General features: G+C 43.7%; 2 protein-coding genes across 5 annotated transcripts; one reads left to right on the forward strand and one right to left on the reverse strand.

Annotated features, from left to right (window-relative positions):
- Nucleotides 1–686: 686 nt before the first annotated feature.
- ZKSCAN4 (zinc finger with KRAB and SCAN domains 4) lies at nucleotides 687–11,305 on the forward strand. Of its 3 annotated transcripts, none has more exons than XM_015248747.3 (5): nucleotides 687–1,402; nucleotides 2,878–3,025; nucleotides 4,552–4,634; nucleotides 5,611–5,731; nucleotides 6,710–11,305. In XM_015248747.3, the coding sequence occupies exons 1-5, from the start codon at nucleotides 980–982 to the stop codon at nucleotides 7,573–7,575; spliced, it is 1,641 nt and encodes a 546-aa protein (XP_015104233.2). In that variant the 5' UTR covers nucleotides 687–979; the 3' UTR covers nucleotides 7,576–11,305. The 3 variants fall into 3 exon arrangements, with proteins under 3 accessions (XP_015104233.2, XP_072801581.1, XP_072801582.1); XM_072945480.1 differs by having other exon boundaries at nucleotides 687–1,315; XM_072945481.1 differs by lacking the exon at nucleotides 687–1,402 and adding an exon at nucleotides 2,260–2,302.
- Nucleotides 11,306–13,071: 1,766 nt separating this feature from the next.
- Nucleotides 13,072–21,366, reverse strand: ZSCAN9 (zinc finger and SCAN domain containing 9). 2 transcript variants are annotated; one of them, XM_031688244.2, is made up of 5 exons: nucleotides 21,238–21,366; nucleotides 18,308–18,769; nucleotides 17,978–18,125; nucleotides 14,674–14,772; nucleotides 13,072–14,072 (listed from the first exon to the last, which is right to left on the reverse strand). In XM_031688244.2, exons 2-5 carry the CDS (start codon nucleotides 18,725–18,727, stop codon nucleotides 13,453–13,455), a joined length of 1,287 nt encoding a protein of 428 aa, XP_031544104.2. In that variant the 5' UTR covers nucleotides 18,728–18,769; nucleotides 21,238–21,366; the 3' UTR covers nucleotides 13,072–13,452. The 2 variants fall into 2 exon arrangements, with proteins under 2 accessions (XP_031544104.2, XP_015104235.2); XM_015248749.3 differs by lacking the exon at nucleotides 14,674–14,772.
- Between the last annotated feature and the right edge of the window lie 250 nt (nucleotides 21,367–21,616).

Raw genomic sequence — 21,616 nt, forward strand, 5'->3', positions numbered from 1 at the left:
ATGTTCCTAGTGCCAGAACACTAGAGTGTTCTGGAAGTGGGGAGCCTGGGAAGCCTGGAAGCCTGAGAAGAAGCCATGGAAAATAGAAAGTGGTACCTGTTTGGGGGGAGGAGGGGAAAATCTCTAGTTATTTTTCCAGGAGCAACCACAGTGGCTTTGTTGGCAGTCGGCTGCCCTACAATGTGTAAAGGATGAATGGAAGGTGGGGACTAGAGTAAAAACTAGGAGGGTTTTCTTTCAAGTAGTTTGGCCTTGAAGGGGAGGAAAGAGAGTGGCAGTGGAGTGGGGCAAGGACCAGGGGTAACCACTGCTTTTTCCAAGCGAGTGCCCCGTGGTGCGTTCTGCTTTTTCGATGTTACTGAGAGAAAGGGAAGGTCCTCCTGCCTAGAGCTCTGAGGAAGCCCTGCTTTCTTTTGAATTTTAGTGGCCATTTTATGTCAGCTCTTCAGTCAAGTTTACATGAGAACACGGTGAGGGCCATAACAGCATCCTTACAGGATTGAAAGGTTTCGTCTTATTTCTGATGATACAGAGTCTGTCATCCTTTCTTTCTCCTTCCTCTAACTGCTTCCCTTGAGTGGAGGTAAGGATGTGGTTGCCAATGGGTTAACTTGGGGACAACCACCGAGAGGTGCTTCCTAGAGAGCCCAGGAAGCGGCTTCGATCCCCACTGAGGCTTCCTGTGCCCCAGCCTCAATTTTTCTCCAGCATCTGGAGGGTGTTCTCTCCTCACCGGGACATCCTTTGAGGATACATATTGTGGGATTCAGGGAGGGGTGCAGTGAAGGACGCTGCAAAGGCACAGACTGCAGGGGGCAATCTGTGAAGTTGCGCCCCAGGGGTGCCCTGGGCCCCTGGACACGCGGAAGGGGACCACTTGCAGTTTTACAGACTAACAGTGACTTCCCACCTTTCAAGAATTTTCCAAAGAAATACAGCTCCCAGCTAGAGCGAGGCCCGAGTACTGCCTTGATCCAGGATGGCCAGGGAATCGAAGGAAAGTACAGCCTTGGATGCCCAGTCTGCAGAGGACCAGACGGGGATCTTGATGGTGAAGGTGGAGAAGGAGGAAGCCTCCGCCTTGGCTGCAGAGGCGGGAGCGGCCGGCAGCCCGGCTCCCGGCCCCGAGCACTTGCGCCAGCGCTTCCGAGGCTTCCGCTACCCGGAGGCTGAGGGGCCCCGCGAGGCGCTGAGCCGGCTCCGGGAGCTCTGCCGGCTGTGGCTGCGGCCTGAGATGCACAGCAAGGAGCAGATCCTGGAGCTGCTGGTGCTGGAGCAGTTCCTGACCATCCTGCCTGGGAACCTGCAGAGCTGGGTGCGGGAGCAGCATCCGGAGAGCGGGGAGGAGGTGGTGGTGCTCTTGGAATATTTGGAGAGGCAGTTGGATGAGCCGATGCCGCAGGTTAGAGAGAACAGGTTTAGGATCTGAAAGCTGATCTGTTTCTTTCTGAAATTTCAAGATCGGAGCCAGGGGCATTTCTTTAAGTTCCAGAAATTGTCAGTCTCTTTTTGTACTATAAACCTCTTTGGCAGTAAGTTGAAGTCCTTGGACTCCTTCTCAATAGTATTTTTAAATACAAAAGAACTCAATTATATTGAAATACGGTGAGCAAACCATTAAATGAATGATAAAGTTACATACATGCTATTTAAAATTAATGCACTAAATAGTAAGATCTAGGGATAGGCCTAATAACTCTAGTATAATTTCAAAGTGATGATGAATGACTTTGACAGTTACCTGGTTGTAATGTGGTATGAAAACATCTGCAGTTTCTATTGGTGACAGATTCCTGTGTACTGCTAATAACACCTTGGTTTGTTGCTTCCATTCATAATTGAAGGAAATGCTAAATATTGCTTAGGGACTAGTGAAAATAAAGTTATTTTTCCTATTCACATTCATGGAATACTTGGGAGGGAGTTGGTGGACCATAAGTTAGAAACTCATTGGTTCATTTTTATCTGCATCTTCCTGCATGTTTTCTGAGACTGTGTTCTCTTTGCATTATCCTGTGTCCTCGTGTTCCTTTCAGTGTGTACTTAATCAGACCAAAGGCTTCTAACCAGTGACCAGGAGACCAAGGTTCTCGAGTTGGCATAATTGCTGCTAAGCCCTGTAACAGAGAAAAAACATTTCAAGTCTCAGCTTCAGGCTCTTCATTCTTTATAGAAGATATGGGAAAATCACCTACACATGAGCCAGTGATTATGAAAGTGACTTGAAAATGAATTATTTACAAATGTCTGGAAGGAAACCTGCATTTAATGAGGACATACCATGTGCCAGGCCCTGTGTTAGGTGATTTCATATACTGTGATCTTATTTGTTGGTCCCTAAAACCCTGCAAGTTGGAAATTATTATCCTCATTTTTCAGATAAGAAAATGTAATTACTAGGGGGGAAGGTATAGCTCAGTGGTAGGGTGCATGCTTAGCATGCACAAGGTCATGGGTTCAATCCCCAGTACCTCCATTAAATTTAAAATAAATAAATAACTCCCCCAATTTTTTTTAATTTATATAAAAAGAAAACATTTGTGTTCTCTGAGAACTTAGCATCAATTCCCAAAGAGTTTTCATAAAAGCACAAATGTATATACTAAGGGAGCACAGAGTAATGCTTAAGTGAGCTCCCACCCTAGTATTGCTGCATATTAGCTGGGTGACCTCGGGCAATTGCTTAAATTCTGTGCCTCAGTTTCCCCATTTCAAAATTACAGATAATAATAGTACCAAACTCATAAGGTGGTTGTTATCTGCATTAAAGTGAATTTATATTCATAAAGCTCTTAGAAATAGTGCCTGGGAAATAGAAAGTGCTAGCACATAGAAAGCATGATGTGTTTGATGAATAAATAAGTGAATGATTTCTAGGTCCCAGGTGGTGATCAGGGGCAAAAACTACTCTGTTGCAAGATGGCAGTGTTGACATCGGCTCAGAGATCACGAAATGCCCAGTTCCAGCCGATGAAGACACTGCTCAAGCATGAATCTCTGCTATCCCAGTCCTTACCAGACAGAGGTGAGTTATCTTCTGGGCAGTATGAATTCTTCAGACTTCATCCAATTTCATTTAAGGATCACTTGAGAGACAGATCTGCTGATTGGTGTTTTACATGCCCGTCACAGGTCTATTCTTCTTTGAGACTGAGACTAACAGGGAAATTTCAAATAGTGGAAAGCTTTCCTAACCAAATCTGGACATAGTAAATAAGATTTCATTAAAATTGGTGTTTGGAAAGAATTGATTTTTTTTAATCAATACAGTGATCTCCTTTCATTTAACATACATTTCTGAAGACCCCCCATGTGGTAGCCAGTGTCATGGGTACCAGGGATAGCACTGTCAGTAGGAGAGGATTCTTTCTCCAGCAGAGCTTACATTCTAGTAAGAGGACAGCAAAGAAATTAATGATACAATTTCAGATATTGGGAAGTGATATGAAGAATATAAGGCAGGATATGTAAAGCCAGCCAGAATATTCCAGAGATTGTAGGACTTTGGCAAATTAGAGAGACCCATGGTCTGTAACTAGAACAGGGTGAAAATCACTCAACAGGAAACTACTGTTATGTTCCCCAGTGTTCCCCACGTGCTGTGAACATTTAGGCAGATTTCCAAGACACACAACACTGGGACATGCCAGCCAACATGAAATCTCTATTTCTCAACAGAGGTGCTAGTCTAACCTAACTTATTTTCTGCCCCTTGCAGAATTCTTTTACAGAAAACCCTGAAGTTCCCCTTTACTTCTCTCAACTCTGAACAAATTCTATGTAAGCAGACTCCCATTTCCTCCTTTCTGGGCCTTATCTGATTCCTTTTAGTCTTTTAGGACTAAAGCAGAGGGAATTGCCAAGATGGCGGAGTAGAAGGACGCGCTGCTCACCTTCTCCCACAAATACAACAAAAACTACATCTACATATGGAATAATTCACACAAATACGTGCTGAACTTTGGCAGAATATCTTTTACATTGGAAATACAAGGAGAATCCTCACAAAACTGGATAAACAACAAATTTATACTGTATAGCATTATATTCAATATCTTGTAACAACATATAGTGAAGAATATGAAAATGAATCTATGTATGTACATGTGTGACTGAAACATTATGCTGTACACCAGAAATTGACACATTGTAAACTGACTATACTTCAACTAAAAAAAAAAAAAAAACAAACTAAAACTAAAACAGAAAGCACCCTGAGAGCTACTAAAGAGATTTTAACAACAAAAATCCTCTTATCCCCTCTCTCAGAAGAATTCAAAAGACTCTTCAGATGGAATGCCTTGTTTTGCTTTCATGTTGCTTCTATTTCTTACCAAGGATCCTGCCCATGGGTCTTGTGCATCCGTAGAGTGCACCACATCTTCTTAGGCCCTAGGATTTGAGCTGGCAGGGATCAGGAATTTTGGAAAGGTGCCCACTCTGTTATGAACTTCTTTATGGGAATTTATGCAGTTTTTGAACTTAGAGTTCACGGGGCAGGGAGGCTGAATGCCACAGTGGATCTCAGCCAGAGCTTTCTTTCCTTCTTAGTTCTCCAGGTTCCAGGACTTGCCCTGGGACGGCGCTGCAGAGAAGAGGCCGTGATTGCTGCCAGGCTCGCCCTGGAGTCCCAGGTGAGCTGGAGTCCCTCTCCCTCGCCCCTCACTTAGCACCTTTCACTACTGATGGGCTTCCCATTAGAACCCTGTCTCGCCATTCCCCCTCCATCCTCATCCTATGTCCATGTGGAGTTAGAGTTTTCTCATCTACTCCGAAGTCACTTATCATCATCTGTCTTTATCTTGGTGTCCACTGAAGAGGATTTTCCTGTTTCACTCCTAGCTTCTGGGCTGGCTCTGCTTCCCCGATCTTCCTACCCCATCTCTTTGGTCAGCTCCTTCATCAATGAGATGTTCTTCAACAAAGGAAATTCGGCAAATACAAACTAAGCATTTTATTGTGATGGTGATTTCGTTTTGTTTTTTTTAAGTATCATAAACTCTGCTGCTAGTGAGGGGTATAAAAACATGCCCTTTGCCCTCCATGAACTTCAACTTGAAGGAACAGATAAAGCATATCCTTTAAGTTAGTTATTAGGTTAATATTACAATCTGACCAATCTTTACTTAACTTGGATTTTAATTTCTTACCCAGTCTTTCATGTCCTGCTTGAAGATCTGTTTTTAGACTCTGTAGGATCTGTTTTCCCTGTTTTTTCTCACAGCAGACCTAGATTTCATTGTATTCTTTACATCATTAATATAAATGAGCCCCCAACCCCACTTTGCCAAAGCACACCACACATATTTTGAAAAGTCTGGATATGTTCCACTCCTTTCACTGCATTGGCCCTTGTTCTTCAGACTTTTTCACTTTCTGGACAGTTTAGATGTTTATGTGAAAGTACTTATCATAATGTGTATAGTATTTCTTTCCTTTAATGGTCACTTTTTGACACTATTATTAGAGCTAGGGTTAAGAAGACATAAGTGTATCTATCTGCTCTTTTGTAAAGAACCCCTGTCAAAGGGATGTTCCTTCATTGCATATACCCAGCTTTGGAAGTGGTTTTGGGTAAGAGGAATTAGGTGGGATTACCTGTCATTTCAGGGGCCTCTGAAAATGGAAGAGGTGGCCCCGACTCTCACTCCTGGATGGACACAGCTGGATTCATCTCAGGTGAACTACAGAGATGAAAGGCAGGAGAACTGGGGCCGCCTGATCTCCCTGGGTAAGACTGATGGGCACAGATTTCTCATGAGGTTTCTTGGCTTCCTTTGTGTATTAGAACCTATGAGGCTGTTAGAAGCTGTTTGAATTGTGTTTGGAATTAGAACCACCATTTCTGAATCCCAACTACTAACCAGCTATGTGACTAGTCTATTAAGCCTCCTGAGCCTTGCTTTTTCATCTGTGCTGCCAGTGTTCTGGTCGGTTTAAATGGAATGAAGGTGGTATCACCAGCTCATAGTAGAGGCTCAGTAAAAGCCGATTCCTGCCCCTCCCCTTCCCGGGGCTAGCCCTGACAGAGGAGGAGAGCCGAGGGGTCTCTTCTGGAAATGGGCCATGGAACCAGAGAGTGCAAGAGCTAGAAGTGACCTGAGACGGACTGTGGAGCGTGGCCTTAGAGACGAGCTGCAGAGACACACAGATGCCTGACCTGTCTGAGTCCACAGAGCTCACTGGCGGCACGGTGGGGGCTCTGACTCAGATCTCCCAGCACTGATGCCAGTTTTATTTATGGGCACAGCCAGGGATGATTGCACCTTTCATTGGTCACTGACTAATTTCGGAGTTCCTACTTTCCCTGTTTCTCACAGAACATTTCAGAAATCCTTCCACGTGCCTTGTCTACTGTCGCCTTCTGTAGAGCCCTGTTAATATCTAATCCTAAGCATATGACCCTGCCTTACTGGACTTAGAGCTCAGAGCCTCTGCGCATGTCCCCAGTCCTTAGTCCTTGCCACCTTCCCTCAAGTCCCTCCGATCCCAGTTTGTACCCTCCTCCTAATGGCTCCATTCTCCCTCTAAAGTCTCCCTCCTCCTCAGGACCCCTGTGGTCCCCGTTTATTCTTATCTGTATTGTAATACTTAAATCCTCATCCTTGGCATGTATAGACCTCTGTATGTGTTGTGTCCCTGGGACTTATCACAAGCTGTCCTCTGTGGCAGGGCGTAATTGACAGTTGCTGGCCACTTGTTGTTTCAGGTGGTGAAATGCAGACCAAGGTCAGGGACCTGCCTGCGGATGAGGAACATCCAGAGCAGGAGCATGGGCAGACACCCTGCCACCTGGGGGAAGCCATCAGCCAGATTCCTGCACACGCGGAAGCTGGTGAACAGGAGGGCAGGTTACAAAGAAAGCAGAAAAGTGCCACAGGGAATCGGCGGCACTACTGTCACGAATGTGGAAAGAGTTTTGCTCAGAGTTCGGGCCTGACAAAGCACAGAAGAATCCACACCGGAGAGAAACCTTATGAGTGTGAAGACTGTGGCAAGACCTTTATCGGGAGCTCTGCCCTCGTCATTCATCAGAGAGTCCACACGGGTGAGAAGCCCTATGAGTGTGAAGAATGTGGCAAGGTCTTCAGTCACAGTTCGAACCTCATCAAACACCAGAGAACTCACACTGGGGAGAAGCCCTATGAGTGTGATGACTGTGGGAAAACCTTCAGCCAGAGCTGCAGCCTCCTTGAACATCACAAAATCCACACCGGGGAGAAGCCATACCAGTGCAACACATGTGGCAAAGCCTTTCGGCGGAATTCACATCTCCTGAGACATCAGAGGATCCACAACGATAAAAGTGTTCAGAATCCTGACCACGGAGAGACCTGGGAGAGTCAGGGTAGGATGGAGAGCTCGTGGGAGAATGCTGAGGCTCCTTCCGTGTCTTATAAGTGTAATGAGTGTGAGAGAATTTTCACAAGGAATAGAAGCCTTATTGAGCATCAGAAAATCCACACTGGTGAGAAGCCCTATCAGTGTGACGCATGTGGAAAAGGCTTCACCCGAACTTCATACCTTGTTCAACATCAGAGAAGCCACGTGGGGAAGAAAATTCTATCACCATGACACACGTCTTAGGTGCCAGAGTTGGTGCTCATTCTGCGTTGAACTGAAGCCACCCTGGAGCCCCTGCTGAATGGAAAATTATGGGCTGGGCTTTATCTACCACTGCACATCGTCAGGTGCTTGTTAGAAAATATACAGTTTGGCTGAGATGAATTATCTTCTACATTCCAGAAAAAACAAAAAAACTTGTTTGATAGGAGGCTATGGGAGAGTTGTCTGGAAGAGGTAGGACCTGAAATGGTTCCCACCTTTTGGACTTAAATGGGCTTCCAGACTAGAGAATCACCCTCGGCCAGCACTCGACGACGTCCCCTGAGTGGAGGGCTCTGATTTGGGGGACTGCTGCTGTGACTATTCCTATTGCCTGTGATGACTCCCTCACCAGTTGTTCGGATCGATGATGTTTTATACCCTGCATTGTGCCTTGCATATAGGTGCTCTAAACATTTATTAAATATACCAGTAAAATGACCTTCATAGCTCTGAAAAATTAATGTTGCCTGCATTCCTGAGGATTTTCTAAGGCGATTTTGTTTGTGTCTAAGTCTCTGAGGTTCTAGATTCTGGGTCAATCTAGTATATTTATTGCCAAGTACATAAGATTGTCAGAGTTGGGGTGGAAGAATCCATATTTCTTCACCAGCATAGTAGTTAGAGTAAGAATGCCTTAAATAGTTTCTTTATCATTAAGACATTGTGAGACTGCTCCATCCATACAACTCCATTCTGCAGTCAACATTAACTACATTAGTTCAAGTTAACGTGCTGCTGTTTAGGGGGAAACCTTTCACATTCAGGTAAATAAAAATCAATTTATCAAGTCAGATGAAAATGATTATGCATCTTGATAGAAATTCTAGGATGCTCAACAGACGTTTCTCACTCTTCAGTTATCTCGGGCCTAAGCAAGTGCCAAGACACCACCCACCTTCCTCTCTCCCAGCTCAGAGCCAACTGTGCATCGAGGATTATGCCAGCTAAGCTTAAATTTCCTCCAGGTCAGAGGAGTCACACTAAATATTTATAACAAGTAGTATTCATGTTTTCAAAACTGCCCTGTGGCTGGGGACAGCAAGATTGGGTCAGAGGCAGCCAGTGACGCTACAGACTCAAATACAGGCGATAAAAGAAAAGAAAGCCTTTCAGAAGCACCTTGGGAATCCTGGGGATCTGATCAAACTGATTCCACAACATTCGAAGAATCAACATGTGAAGGCAAGACTCTCAAAAGAATTTCATGATAGCTCCTGTTTTCACCCTGATCACCTTCTAAGTTCTTCAAAAACAGACCTCCTTCCTCTGTGCCCGAGTTCATATCGCCAGCTTCTGGCTTTACTGGGCGGTGTCAAGAATGTATTCTGCTTCTGACGAAGTCAGTGACCACATTGAGTTCACTCACCAGCATAGCGTCTCTTCTGTTCTCAAGTTCCCTCTGGATTCCTGCTCTGATGTACCCCAGGCTGACTAAGGACTTTGCAAACCATAGGGCTCTCCCTTTATCACTTCCCTGCAATCTTTCCTTGCCTTCGTTAGCCCCTCATTGCAGTCTAATCTGAGACTTTAGCTTCCCAAAAATCCTGTAGACGTTCCCCACTGAATGTTTTCTAGCCTTTTAAAATTTCCTTTTAAGTTAACCGTATTTTTGTTAGCTCCACAAAGCTAGCAATTTCCTTTTCTCTCCTATCTTTATTTTTCCTAAATATTTGCTAATAGCTCTGATCTTAAACACTGTTCATTTTTCTTTGGTATTTAATTGTTTCTTCTGTCATATGAAGAGATATATATGAAAGCCTTTTACAAACCAGAGAGCATTATACACTTAATAACTATAACTTAGTGAGATTAACAAAGGACCACCATGCCTCCTTTCAATCTTTTTGCTCTTCCCGAACCTAAAAGACTTCTCCATTGAGGAGAGAAAAATTATAGAGAAATACTTCTGAGTGCCAACTTGGCCTGACAGTGAAAGGAACAAAGCAGATACACACACACACACACACACACACTTGGGCTTAGGCTTCTAGCGTAATAACATTGATAAGATCTGCACATGAACATAAGTGAGTGGTAAACTTAATGCTGTGGAAGTTCAGTGGAGGGGACTGACTTCTGTGGAGTCCAGCTGTGTGCTGTCCTTATTACATGGACAGGGTGACATGTTAGCTGAAAAGACTAAAGGAGTTTGTCAAATTTAGAGAATGAGGCAACCCTGAAGAGGTAGGTATATGGTAGGGGCCTTCAGTACCAGAGCAAGGAGCTCAAATTTTATTCAGTAACACTAGGGAGCCAGTGACATTTTATGATGATTTTATGATTAAAAAAAATTAGGAAACTATCTGGAAGTACTGTGTAGTTTCAGGTAAAATAAGTTACTTTGTTACTAGGCTTTTAGACACCCTGATTTTGTATAAAACAAAGGTATGTTTATAAGTAAGTGAATTATAAAATGGGTTTAACTCTAGTCTATTTAAAAGGATGGCCAAAAAAACTTTTAGATGAAATTAGGCCCAGTAAAATCTGCTGCTTAGCTGACATATAAGCAGTACATAAAGTGGAATAAAATGCTACTTTTCATGCGCTGAAAAGTTATTCTTAGGAACTTTAACATCAATTAGTTAGCCATTGTATTTCGTTTCTCCAACTAAAGTAATGCAGAAATTCTCCATTTTCTTTTTTCTCCCTTTTCGTGAATAGCTGGTTATAGCATATTTTTTTCTACTTGGGTAGAATGAATAGTTATCATGAAAAGAGTTTTTGATGACAAGCCCTCCTAGATGTGTTCCTAATTTTGGTAAAGTTGTGTATAATCCTGCAACCTATTTCTCTGCCTTCTCCTTTAGTAAAAAAAAAGTTGGCATGTCAACTTACCTCCCAGAGTTGTGAGGATCTGCTCATCCAAATGAGAAGTGCTGGGTAAATAATCTACAAATGTTAATATTGATAGAGAAATGGAGATTAAACACTTCTTTAGCCAAAACCTCTATATATTGGAATGACAATTGTTTAATATAAAGCCTCTCTGAAAAAAGTGCCCTGACACAAGTGTATCACAGTGTTGATCTCTTAATGGTGTCCCCAAATAGCTCAAATATCCAATTACCAAAATATCTCAAATATCCATCTCAAATATTCATAATGAGAACTTTAACCACTCATTAAAATTATCTACTTTTCTCTAACCACCCTTTTTAGTCTATCTTTTGATTTTCCTCATGGTAGTTAAAATTGGGTCTGATGGATTCAGATGAGGAAACTCTCTTCCAGTCATCTTTGTAGATATAGTGTCTATTTGGCATGTTTCAGATGGAGTTGCTACCACAGGAATATTTGGGCATGACTACTTTCCTGTGAACTTTTTTGTTGACATACCACTTTTTTGTAGAAACATAATTTTATGTCTGCATCTACTCACATTTCTCACTTCGTTGATGTCATAGCAATGCCTCTCAATTTACCACATCAACCTAAGACCTTGGAATTTGAACACAGCAAGACTTCTCGTCTGCTTTCCCAATTCATGGCTGAACACCATGATCTGTTCCTGCCTGTTCTATGTATTTTGTCTATTAGGAAATTGGGTTGTCATTCCAAATCCTATGCACACCTTTCCAAATCCCCATTGTTATTCCAATTTCTAAGGTACTTCAAGATTTTCAAAAGTCTAGGGGAAAAAATCTGAACGGTGCTAATGTAACTTATTTGTATAAAAGTAATAAACTATGTAGTTATTCCTTTTGTCTGAGTGAATTCTTAAACAGGTAACACGTTGCATAATTTCTAAGCTGTCAGAAAATAACTATAGTTTTGAGTATTTATTATTAAAGTGTTAGAACTTTCAACCATTTCTCCCCTCGACTCCCCAAGCAGTTCTATCCATCGGTGTTGGGGGCCTAGCAGGTGAAATCTGCAGCTCCCAGACCTGCTGGAGCAGCGGGTATGGAAGGGTTGGCGTGGGGCTGAGACACGGAAGATAAATGTCTGGCTCACCAGAGTATCCATCCGCACCCAGCAGAGTTCCTGTGAAATGAGTGAGTCTTGAAACTGATTAATCCAACTTGTTATTTTGTGAAATAAAACTCATATTTTATGGCAAGACAAGAAACATTTAAACATCAAAAATGTTCTCTGCCCTCTGACCTCCTCTCTCCCCTCTCCTATGCATTGTGTATCTGCAGTGTGCATGGACCAAACCTCCCCAAATGGCAGAAATACCTGCTCAGCCATAAAGAGCAACATTCTTCTAACACCAACAAGAAACCTAAAGATAACATTCCTCAGGGAGGGTGGTGGTAAATCTCCTGCTTAGCATGCACAAGGTCCTGCGTTCAATTCCCAGTACCTCCATTAAAAAAGATAAGTAAATAGATCTAATTACCTCCCCCCCCCCAGCAACAACAACAATAAAAGATAACATGAATTTCTTAATCTTATAACGGGCCACTGTGACCCATGACCCACTACTTACTGGACTGTATAAACAGTCAGTAATATGTCATTTAATGTATAGCCCTCTATCTCAAAAAACATGTAACTGTACTTCGACCGCAATTGGGTAGAACAGTTCTTGGAGCTCTCTGAGAGGCTGTTCTGGGTTATAATCCTCAGTTTGGCTCGAATAAAAATTTCCATTTCTTTCTTAGGTCAGCTGATTAAGGCTCAACCCTCAAGTCTGTTTTATCCCAAGAAGAGGGTATTCCTTTTCCCCATGAGGAAACTTCCTTGGGGAAGAGCGTCCTCTGGGGGCAGAACACTCAAGACTGCATCACTCTTCTTTGAGCTGCTGCTAACACATTTTCTCACTCATTTTTGAAACTCTAGGAAAATTTCCCCAACAATCTATACAGGAAGGGAAAATTTTCTCCACACCTAAGCCAAGCAACAGAAGGGAAAGATTCAGGAGATTTAAGATGGTAGTTTTTAAAGCATCTTATCTGGATAGTGATCCAATTCTCTGATGTCTTGTACTCAGGATACAGATGACTTTTTGTAACACTGAAGATGTGATGGGAAAGCACTAAGGGAACTTCAGGTGGCTAAGCTTAAACGAGGAAATCTGAGAATCCTAGTGTGACGTCTGCCATTGTAAACAATTGGGATTCGGTGTCAAAAGCCAAGAGTTCAACTAAAAAGACCTGATATAAAGTGTTAACGTTAGGGGAAGCTGGGTGAAGGACATAAAAGAAATCTATCTACCTTTGCAACTTTTTTGAGTCTAAAATTATTTCAGAATTTAAAGTTTACTAAAAATAAAAGTCCAGGGTTTCAGCCTTGGCTCTGAGGCTTGGATTTTCTGAATCTACAATTCCTCTTCTTTAAAATGGGATCATGATAATGCTCATGTCCCTGCGCAGTTGTTGCGATGAGCAACTGGGGTTAAGTCAATGGAAGCACTCGGTGAACAGCGAAGGCCCCTGCCAATGCTGGTCGCTATTCCAGGGGAGCATCATGTAGGTGCCAGAGGGAAGCAGTAGGCAGAAAAACTCTTTACCAGGCAGGGACTGGGCACAGGGAACACCAACGACCCATTTATTATAAAACACCCACAGAGCTCTATGTGATCGTTAGGAATTAAACACAGCTACAGATCTTTTAGGCATATTGGCTGTAGCAGCGCCATTAATTACATTACCAGGAAAGTGTAGCAGCCATCTCAAAGAGAAAAAAATAAGAGGGGTGGGGGTGGTCAGAATCAGGAAGGGGTGAAGGAACCAGAAGGGAAAGAAAGCAGCAGCTTCAAAAAGTCAAACCTTCCTATTTGGATGTCCCTGGACCAAAACACACTCAGCAGACTCAGGAAGAAGGGCAGCCTGCAGTCTTGACCTTGACCTACCCCACACGACCTGGCCAGTGATGAGGAAAACCTGCAGGCAGCGAGGACTAGACCAGCGCCGTCACCACGTGGATCTTCTGATGGCGGATGAGGTTGCAGTGGCGATTGAAGCTTTTCCCGCATCCGCTGCAGCGGTGAGGTCGCTCCCCAGTGTGGCTCCTCTGATGCTCCGTGAGAAAGGAACGCCGGCTGTAGCTCTTGCCACACTGGCTGCACTGGTAGGGCTTTTCTCCCTTGTGGATTCTCTGATGCTGGATGAGACCCGCACTCTGGCTGAAGGCCTTCCCACACTCCTGACAGTGGTACTGTTTCTGTACATTGTGGATTCCTCGGTGATTGAAGAGACCTGAACTCCGACTGAAGGTTTTCCCGCACTCGTTGCATTCATAGGGTCTTTCTCCAGTGTGAACTCTTTGATGTCGAAGGAGACCTGAGCTCTGGGCAAAGCTCTTCCCACATTCATCACATTTGTGTGATCCATCTCCTCCTCCTGGGGTTCCCCAGTGCCTCTTGAGCCCACCCTTTAGTTTACCAACTTCCCCAGGTAGGGGATACTGGTGTGATACCTCCCAGGTCTGTCCGAAGGATAGTGTCCCCTGTGGTTCTGCTCTCTTAGGACAGTCTTCTCTCAGCCCCAACTCTCTGTCCTCAGTCGTGGTCATTCCAGCTGAAACAGAAAAGACCTGGTAAACATGACTTGTTCCCTGAGCCTCCAGGAGGGCACTATGTGCACAGAAATGCGAGGCGCTTCCATCCTGATGTCATCACAGAGGAGAGGAAGCGGAAGGGCCATCTCCTTATTTATATGCTTATTAACTGTCTCCCCTTTGCTACAATTTCATCTCCATGGGAACAAGATCTTTCTGGTTTGCCCCCTAAGAATCGTGCCTGGCACACAGTAGTTGCTCAGTAAATACTTGTTGAATGAACAGAAGAGAAAGGACTGAAATCAATGCTATTATTATGGCCTCAGGTGACCTGCACTGAGGCAATGGCGACCGCAGTGGACTGGTTCATGTTGGATAGTGTCCAATCAACCAATTAGACCTTCTCTGCTTGGAGGAGTTGAAGGTGAGAATGGAGACAGACAGACACAAACTGTCTTAACACTAAAAACTGAATCCTTATGATGTCTTGGGTTCCCAGGGTGTGATTTCCATCTTGCAATCCAGAAACGTTCAAGGAAAACTGCCCCTGACTCCCTTTTTGTTTAAAACCAAAACAGCTGGTTCTTCCCCCTACATCTAACTGTACTGTCACTCACACACCTGGATAGGTATCTCTTAGGACTCCTCTGTGCTTAGAGCATGGTTCTCCTCCTCCTGTTAGCTGGGAGATGACAACAGGTTTGCCAAACAGAAATGTGTCTGCAAAGAGGAAATGGGCCACAAATGAGATCAGTACTGCCCTTCTGCCCAAACTTCGTATTTGTATCTGAAATGGACAAGGGAACTGGGTAGAATATAAAAATGACATTTCCCACATTTTAATAATTATCATATATATAGCCTTCTATCACTTACAAACACTTCCACAAAACTAACTCACCACAAAACCCCTTGATGTTATTGTCCCACTTCTTTAAAGAACTAGGAAAAAAAATAAAAAGGAAGATAGACATAGTTGGAGACAGACTCTATATTTAGAAAAAAAGTCTGGAAAATACACAGCAATTTGACGAGAGTGGTTACTCCTGGGGAGCTGGATTTGGAGTACTTTCACTTTTTACTACGAAACTTATGCATTTGGATTTTAAAAATCAGTATGAATTTTACAAGAAACTCAAACTCAGTGATATAAAGTACCTTTAGATATTGCCTAGCTAAAAACTTGAAGAGCTGGAACTTGGATTTGGTCCTTGTAATCTCAAACACTTCCTATGTTGCTTTACCAAATGGGCTTTTCCTGAATGTATAACACACACACCTGCATTGTCAGTCCTATAGGGAAAACTCTTTGATCTGTAGATGCCCCCCAGATACCCTCCGGGAGTCACTGCAGATGCTTAATGAATATCTGTTAAATGAATGAATGACAGGATGGATGGATGGATGGACCTACTCAGATGTGCCCTGGAAGAAGGTTCTCAACGGGGTTCTAGATTCAATTTGGAAAGCAGAAGAAAGGAGAAAATGGCTAGAAAATGCAAAGTCCAAGTTTATGGGGAGAGGAAGAAAGTAATAAGGAACTGACTGGAAAGATGCTCATAAAAGGGGAAAATGAAACCAGAAGTAATTTTAGTAAGATGATGTCATGGGAGTCAGAGGAAGGTCTGCAGTACGCACAGAATTTACTCAACAAATACAATTTTAATTTAAATCAAGAGATGTGTTCCAAAATCCACGATAACTGTATGACTGCTGGTGTAAATGAAATAAATAGAAGCAGGAGGCAGAGTGGTAAGAGAAGGTGTGGCTCTGATACATGTGGGGGTCATGTCCAAATGAGAACAGCAGAACTCTGCTGCAGACTGATCATCAGGTTAACAAAAAGTCAGTAGGAGGCTCTGATATTATGTGTGGGAAATCAGACAGAAGTTAGAGTCAACTGCCACAGGGAGAGCTAGAATGGGAAGACAGCTGACTCAGCCCCAAGTGCCCAGTACGACACCCACTGGATCCAGTACTGACACCACTAACAAGATTACATACAAGGAAATGGCGAGGTCTGACTCCATTGGATTCTCTCATCCAGTCTGCCACCCACTAACCCTGTCTCATAGCTTTCTATTGCAAATGTAAACCCAAATCAGCAAGGGTGGCACTGGTCATTTCTGATAAGAACTGTGGGAGCACAAACTTGGGTTAACAAACTTTGACACTGCAACGATTGTTTTTACCAAATCATAGTCTCACCTTTATGTATTCTCACCTTTATGTAAGCATGTAAGAAATGTATAATCAAAACCAATGCTTTCTATATCTGTAATTATACTGCTACTTCAAAGCAAAATGTCCAAAACACAAAAGACTGAACTCTTAATACCAGTCGCCACCTTATCTATGGAATTTAGCTTAGTTGCCTTGAAGCTGCATTGCTAGCAGGAAACTGCTACAAACTGTCTCCTTGCTGTAAAAAGCAGAGACATGCTTTGCTCACTTTGCTTAGCTCAAGGTCATAGCTTCAGGGCTGCTTATGCTTATGGAAAACCATAACTCGTCCCTTGCCCCAACCATCAGGACATGCTTCGCTTATCAGGCATAGGTGGATAGTGTAGGCTGTTCTTGCTCACAGAAAACTGTGACTTAGCCTTTAGCTGGGGACAGCTGGGCTGCTTCGCATGCTTAGACGATTTCTGCTCATAGTATGGAGACTCTGAGGTGGTCTGGGTTTTCATTATCAATTATTCGGAACACTGTAACCTTGCTCATGATTGTTTGAGGTTTAAAATAACCATTTGTACTATCAATGTTGTAACCTTCTCTCTAAGTATAAATTAAGATTATAATGTTTCTGTTTTTCATGAACTGTAAGTGCTGACCTGCATCCCTGAACGTATACCACGCCCTTTATTCCTATGACGTATTTCACTTTGATTCTTTTTTTGACTATTCTCAATAAATACAAGAGCTTTGGAGGAGCCTGGGGAATCAGTCTCCGGCTCCCTCTCAGTCTCTTGACCTGATAAAGTCTTGAGTAATTCCGTTCTTTGGCAGTGGGACTTTTGCTGGACAAACCCCACGATGAACACAACCCACAAAGAACAGTTACCATACAGTAAGCAGAATGCCTGCCAAGTGCTTTTCATAAACTGTCTGTATTCAATGCTCACAACCTTCTGAGGTATATATTTGTTATAGACTGAACTATGTAATCCCCACCCCAAATTCACATGCTGAAGCCCTAATTGTATATGGAGATAGGATCTTTAGGGAGGTAATTAAGGTAATTAAAGGTAGGGTCCTAATCCAATAGGACTGACGTCCTTCTAAAAAGAGGAAGAGATACCAGAGCATGCACACCCTCTCTCTCTGTCACCCTCTCTCCACAGGCAGCTGCAGGGAGGAATTACCATGTGAGCACACAGCAAGAAGGCAGCTGGCTACAATCCAGGAAGAGAGGTCTCACCAGAAACCAACTCTGATGGCACCTTGATCTTGAATTTCTAGCCGCCAGAACTATGAGAAAGTAAATCTCTGTTGTTTAAGCTACCCAGTCTGTTATGGTAGCCTGAGCAGACTAAGACAATACTATCATGAACCCCATTTTGCAGATGAGGAAACCTTGATCAAGTGGTTACATAAGTGGCCCCAGTACAATCGCTTCCAGGAGGTGAAGCCACGATTTGAACCTGGCTGTCAAACCTTGAAACTCAGTCTCTAAGGCTGCTCTGAAAGTCTCCCTAATGTACCATGAACCAGGAGACCAGGGAGCTTCCAGCACGGTACTCAGGGGAAGACCATGTGCAGGCGGAGGGGACAAAGATGAGCACACTAGCCACTCAAAGCACTAAGCATTGCTGCTTTCTGGCAAAGCGTCTTCTGACCCCCTGGTTTCCCGGCTCTGATTTTTTGTTTGTTTGTGCTTAACCAGGTAGAGCATGTTCAGCATCAGATGAATTGTGTCCCTCACCTGTCTCTCCAACAGGGTGGGGCTCTTGAGCAGGGTCACATGTGAGGTGGGTCTCCTTAGGCTGGGACTGAAGGCCTAGTGACATCTGCTCTCCTAGGGACACTGTTTCTTCAGGGAGGACGTCTTGTCCATGTCTGTAGGCTAACATCTAGAAACAATGAGACACGGTTTGACTTCTGAAGAAATGCAGTGTCTAAAGAAACACTTCCCAGACAGAAGCAGAAAGCAGGGTCTTATCTATTCACCCAAATCAAGGGGATATAAAGCAGAGGACACAAGGGTCCTTGGTGAGCCACATACACTATTTTTCTGGCGAATCTCCCATCCTACCTCATGTTGTGGTTCATCCAGCTCTCTCTCCAGATCCTCCAGCAAAATCACTGCCTCCTCCCCACTCTCTGGACAGTGCTCCCTCACCCAGCCCTGCAGCTCCTCAGGCAGGATGGTCAGGAACTGCTCCAGCACCAGCAGCTCCAGGATCTGCTCCTTCGTGCTCACGTGTGGCCTCAACCACTGGCAGCAAAGTTCCCGGAGTTGGGTAAGAGCTGCCCTTGGTCCAGGGGTCTCCTGGTAAGAGACTTGCCGAAAGCGCCTTCGGAAGATTTCCCTTGCCAGTGGATTATTGCGTTTCAGTCTGGATCCCTGCATTTGGACGTGACTTTCTGCCTCTGCTTTCACTGACAGAAGTTCTTCCCAAACCTCGGAAGTGTGAACATCGGGGGGTAAAACCTCCTTGGAGTCTGTACTCATCTTGACCTTGAACAGCTTTAAAGGCACCCTCCAGCTGGAGCTCTGTTTTAGAAACAAACAGCTTTGTGGAGAGGCTGTGGAGAAAAGGGAACCCTCCTACACTGCTGGTGGGGATGCAGTTTGGTGCAGCCATTGTGGAAAACAGTACGGAGATTCCTCAAAAGACTAGGAATAGACTTACTTTATGACCCAGTAATCCCACTCCTGGGCATATATCCAGAAGGAACCCTACTTCAAAAAGACACCTGCACTGCAGTGTTCATAGCAACACTATTTACAATAGCCAAGACATGGAAACAACCTAAATCTCTATCGACAGATGACTGGATAAAGAAGTTGTGGTATATTTATACAATGGAATACCATTCAGCCATAAAAATGAAAACATAATGCCATTTGCAGCAACATGGATGTCCCTGGAGAATGTCATTCTAAGTGAAATAAGCCAGAGAGAGAAAGAAAAATACCATATGATATCGCTCACATGTGGAATCTAAAAAAAAAAAAAAGCAAAGAAGATGATGACAAATGAACTTAGATATAAAACAGAAACAGACTCATAGACTCATTGGCAACTTGTGGTTGCCAAGGGGGAGAGGGGTGGGAAGGGACAGACTGGGAGTTTGAAATTTGTAGATACTCACAGGTATATATAGAATAGATAAACAAGTTTATACTGTATAGCACAGGGAAATATATACAAGATCTTGTGGTAGCTCATGGTGAAAAGGAGTGTGACAATGAATATATGTATGTTCATGTATGACTGAAAAATTGTGCTCTACACTGGAAATTGATACAACATTGTAAACTGACTATAACGCAATAAAATAAAATTTAAATAAATAAATGAATGAAAGAATGAATGAAACAGCTTTGGAAGTTCCCTTCTAAGCAGTAAAAATCATTGCTTATGTAGAAAACTGGCAATAGTTAATGATAGAAACTGATAATATAAGCAATTGTCATAGGCCTAAAGCTCTTCATGGAAAGTATGACCAAAGGATGAGAATAATGGAAAATACAGGATCATAATGTACAAAAAGCATAGACTTTCAAGTTATCCAGACCTAGGTTTTATTTTGGTTCTAACTCTTATTAATTGTGTGACCTTGTGCCAGTTTATCTTCTTTCAATCTCAGTTTTTTTTCATGTGAAAAAGAAATAGCAGTAATACCTTACAGGGTTCATGGAGGAATTAGGGACCACACAGATCACTCAGAATGGTTAAAAGGTTCAGACTTGTATAAAAGCCAAATTAGAGAATGAATAAATGGAAATGTTGTTCTTTTTAACTAAACGAATGAGATTTTATTGAACACTTGACTTTTTGAAATTTATGTTCAAAACAACCATCTAAGGTTGATTTCATTTTCAACAAATGTACAGAAAGGAAAACTTAGGAAGCCTGCAAGTCCTGTCAGCTTTCCACGCTGCTCTGCTGCTTCCTAAGAGTTATAATCAACACTGCACAAAGGTCTACAACATGCTGGTGGATCCAAGAGGGTCTTAATCCTCACAATTGACCTCTGAGGTTTGATTACAATCACTATTTCACTAGAAAAGCAATGGAAGGCAGGGGAAGTTAAGTATGTTGCTTAAGGTCAAATTCTTTGTGAAGAAAGTCTCAAGAATCCACAGAAGCCCAGGGACGAAGACTTCTGTTCGTACCCAGGCAGTGCCTGAGACCCAGGAGGCCTGTGTCTCCAAAATGTCACGAAGTGCAATAAACAAACAAACAAACTTAAAACAAACAAACAAAGGGGGAGAGTATAGCTCAGTGACAGAGTGTGCACTTAGCATGCAGGAGGCCCTAGGTTCAATCCCTACTACCTCCACTGATAAAGTAAATAAATAAATAAACTTAACTACCTACCCACTAAAAAAAAAAAAAAAAAAAAAAGGTCAGTAAGTACAGCCCAGCAGCTGAATTCCAATTTGACAGGCTCTGCGGCAGACCTCTAGGGAATGGGAATCCCGGCATTAGGGGTGGGAGGGGAAGATCAGGGAGCCCTACTGTGTATCCTTAATCCCTAGGCTCCCCAGGGATTTGTATGCACTCCTAGGTTTGAGAATCAATGAACTAAGGGAGAGGGAAACTGTCACATCCTGCACTTGAAAACCAGTCCATTCAACGCCCCTTCATTTGCTTTTTGAACCGGTGAGCATGTACACATACATACTGGCTCTCTATGAGGAAGGCTGCAGAAAACCTTTTATAAATGTGTCCTTAATTTCCTTGTCCCCGAGTATATTCCCCCAGACTCCAGGCGTTTCCTGCCCCGAGTCCCAGCCCTGCTGTAGTTATTCACCGTGGTGACCTTTTGGCTTCTCAGCCCACCCCCCAGGCCTCGCCGACGCATCCCACAGCCCGGGGTGACCCGTCCGCACTAGGACCACAGGCACGACCACCGCCCCCTCCCTCGGCACCGCCCTCTCGGGGCTGATGTTCACTTTCCACACCCCCTTCTCAGCCACACCCACCCATCCCGGTTCCCGGGCTAACTCACGAGACCCGGAAAAGGCGAGGAGGAATGGGAGCTCCCGCCCCGGCGCTGGAAGGAGCGCGCCCCGGGTACAATGGCTCAGCGGGAAGGATGCCAGCGCGTCCGCGGTCCCTCCGCACAGACACTTCCGGGCCGGTCTAGGATGCCGGCTCTCGTTTCCTACCTCCTGCGCGTGCCTCACCTTGGAGCCAGCCCCCAGTTTCCTGGGCATCCAGTCTGGTCTCAACGGTGAATCGCATAACCAGAGTTTCCTGCGTGTGTGGGCCCAGACAGGTTCTAAATTGAAAACACTGATGAAACATAAGACCATTAATTATTGGAAATGCTTATTTTAAAAACATTTAAAAATTAATACATGCTCTATGGTTTTTTTTTTTAAAAA

This window comes from Vicugna pacos, chromosome 20, assembly GCF_048564905.1.
Source record: "Vicugna pacos chromosome 20, VicPac4, whole genome shotgun sequence".
In the NCBI taxonomy this organism is placed as follows: Eukaryota; Metazoa; Chordata; class Mammalia; order Artiodactyla; family Camelidae; genus Vicugna; species Vicugna pacos.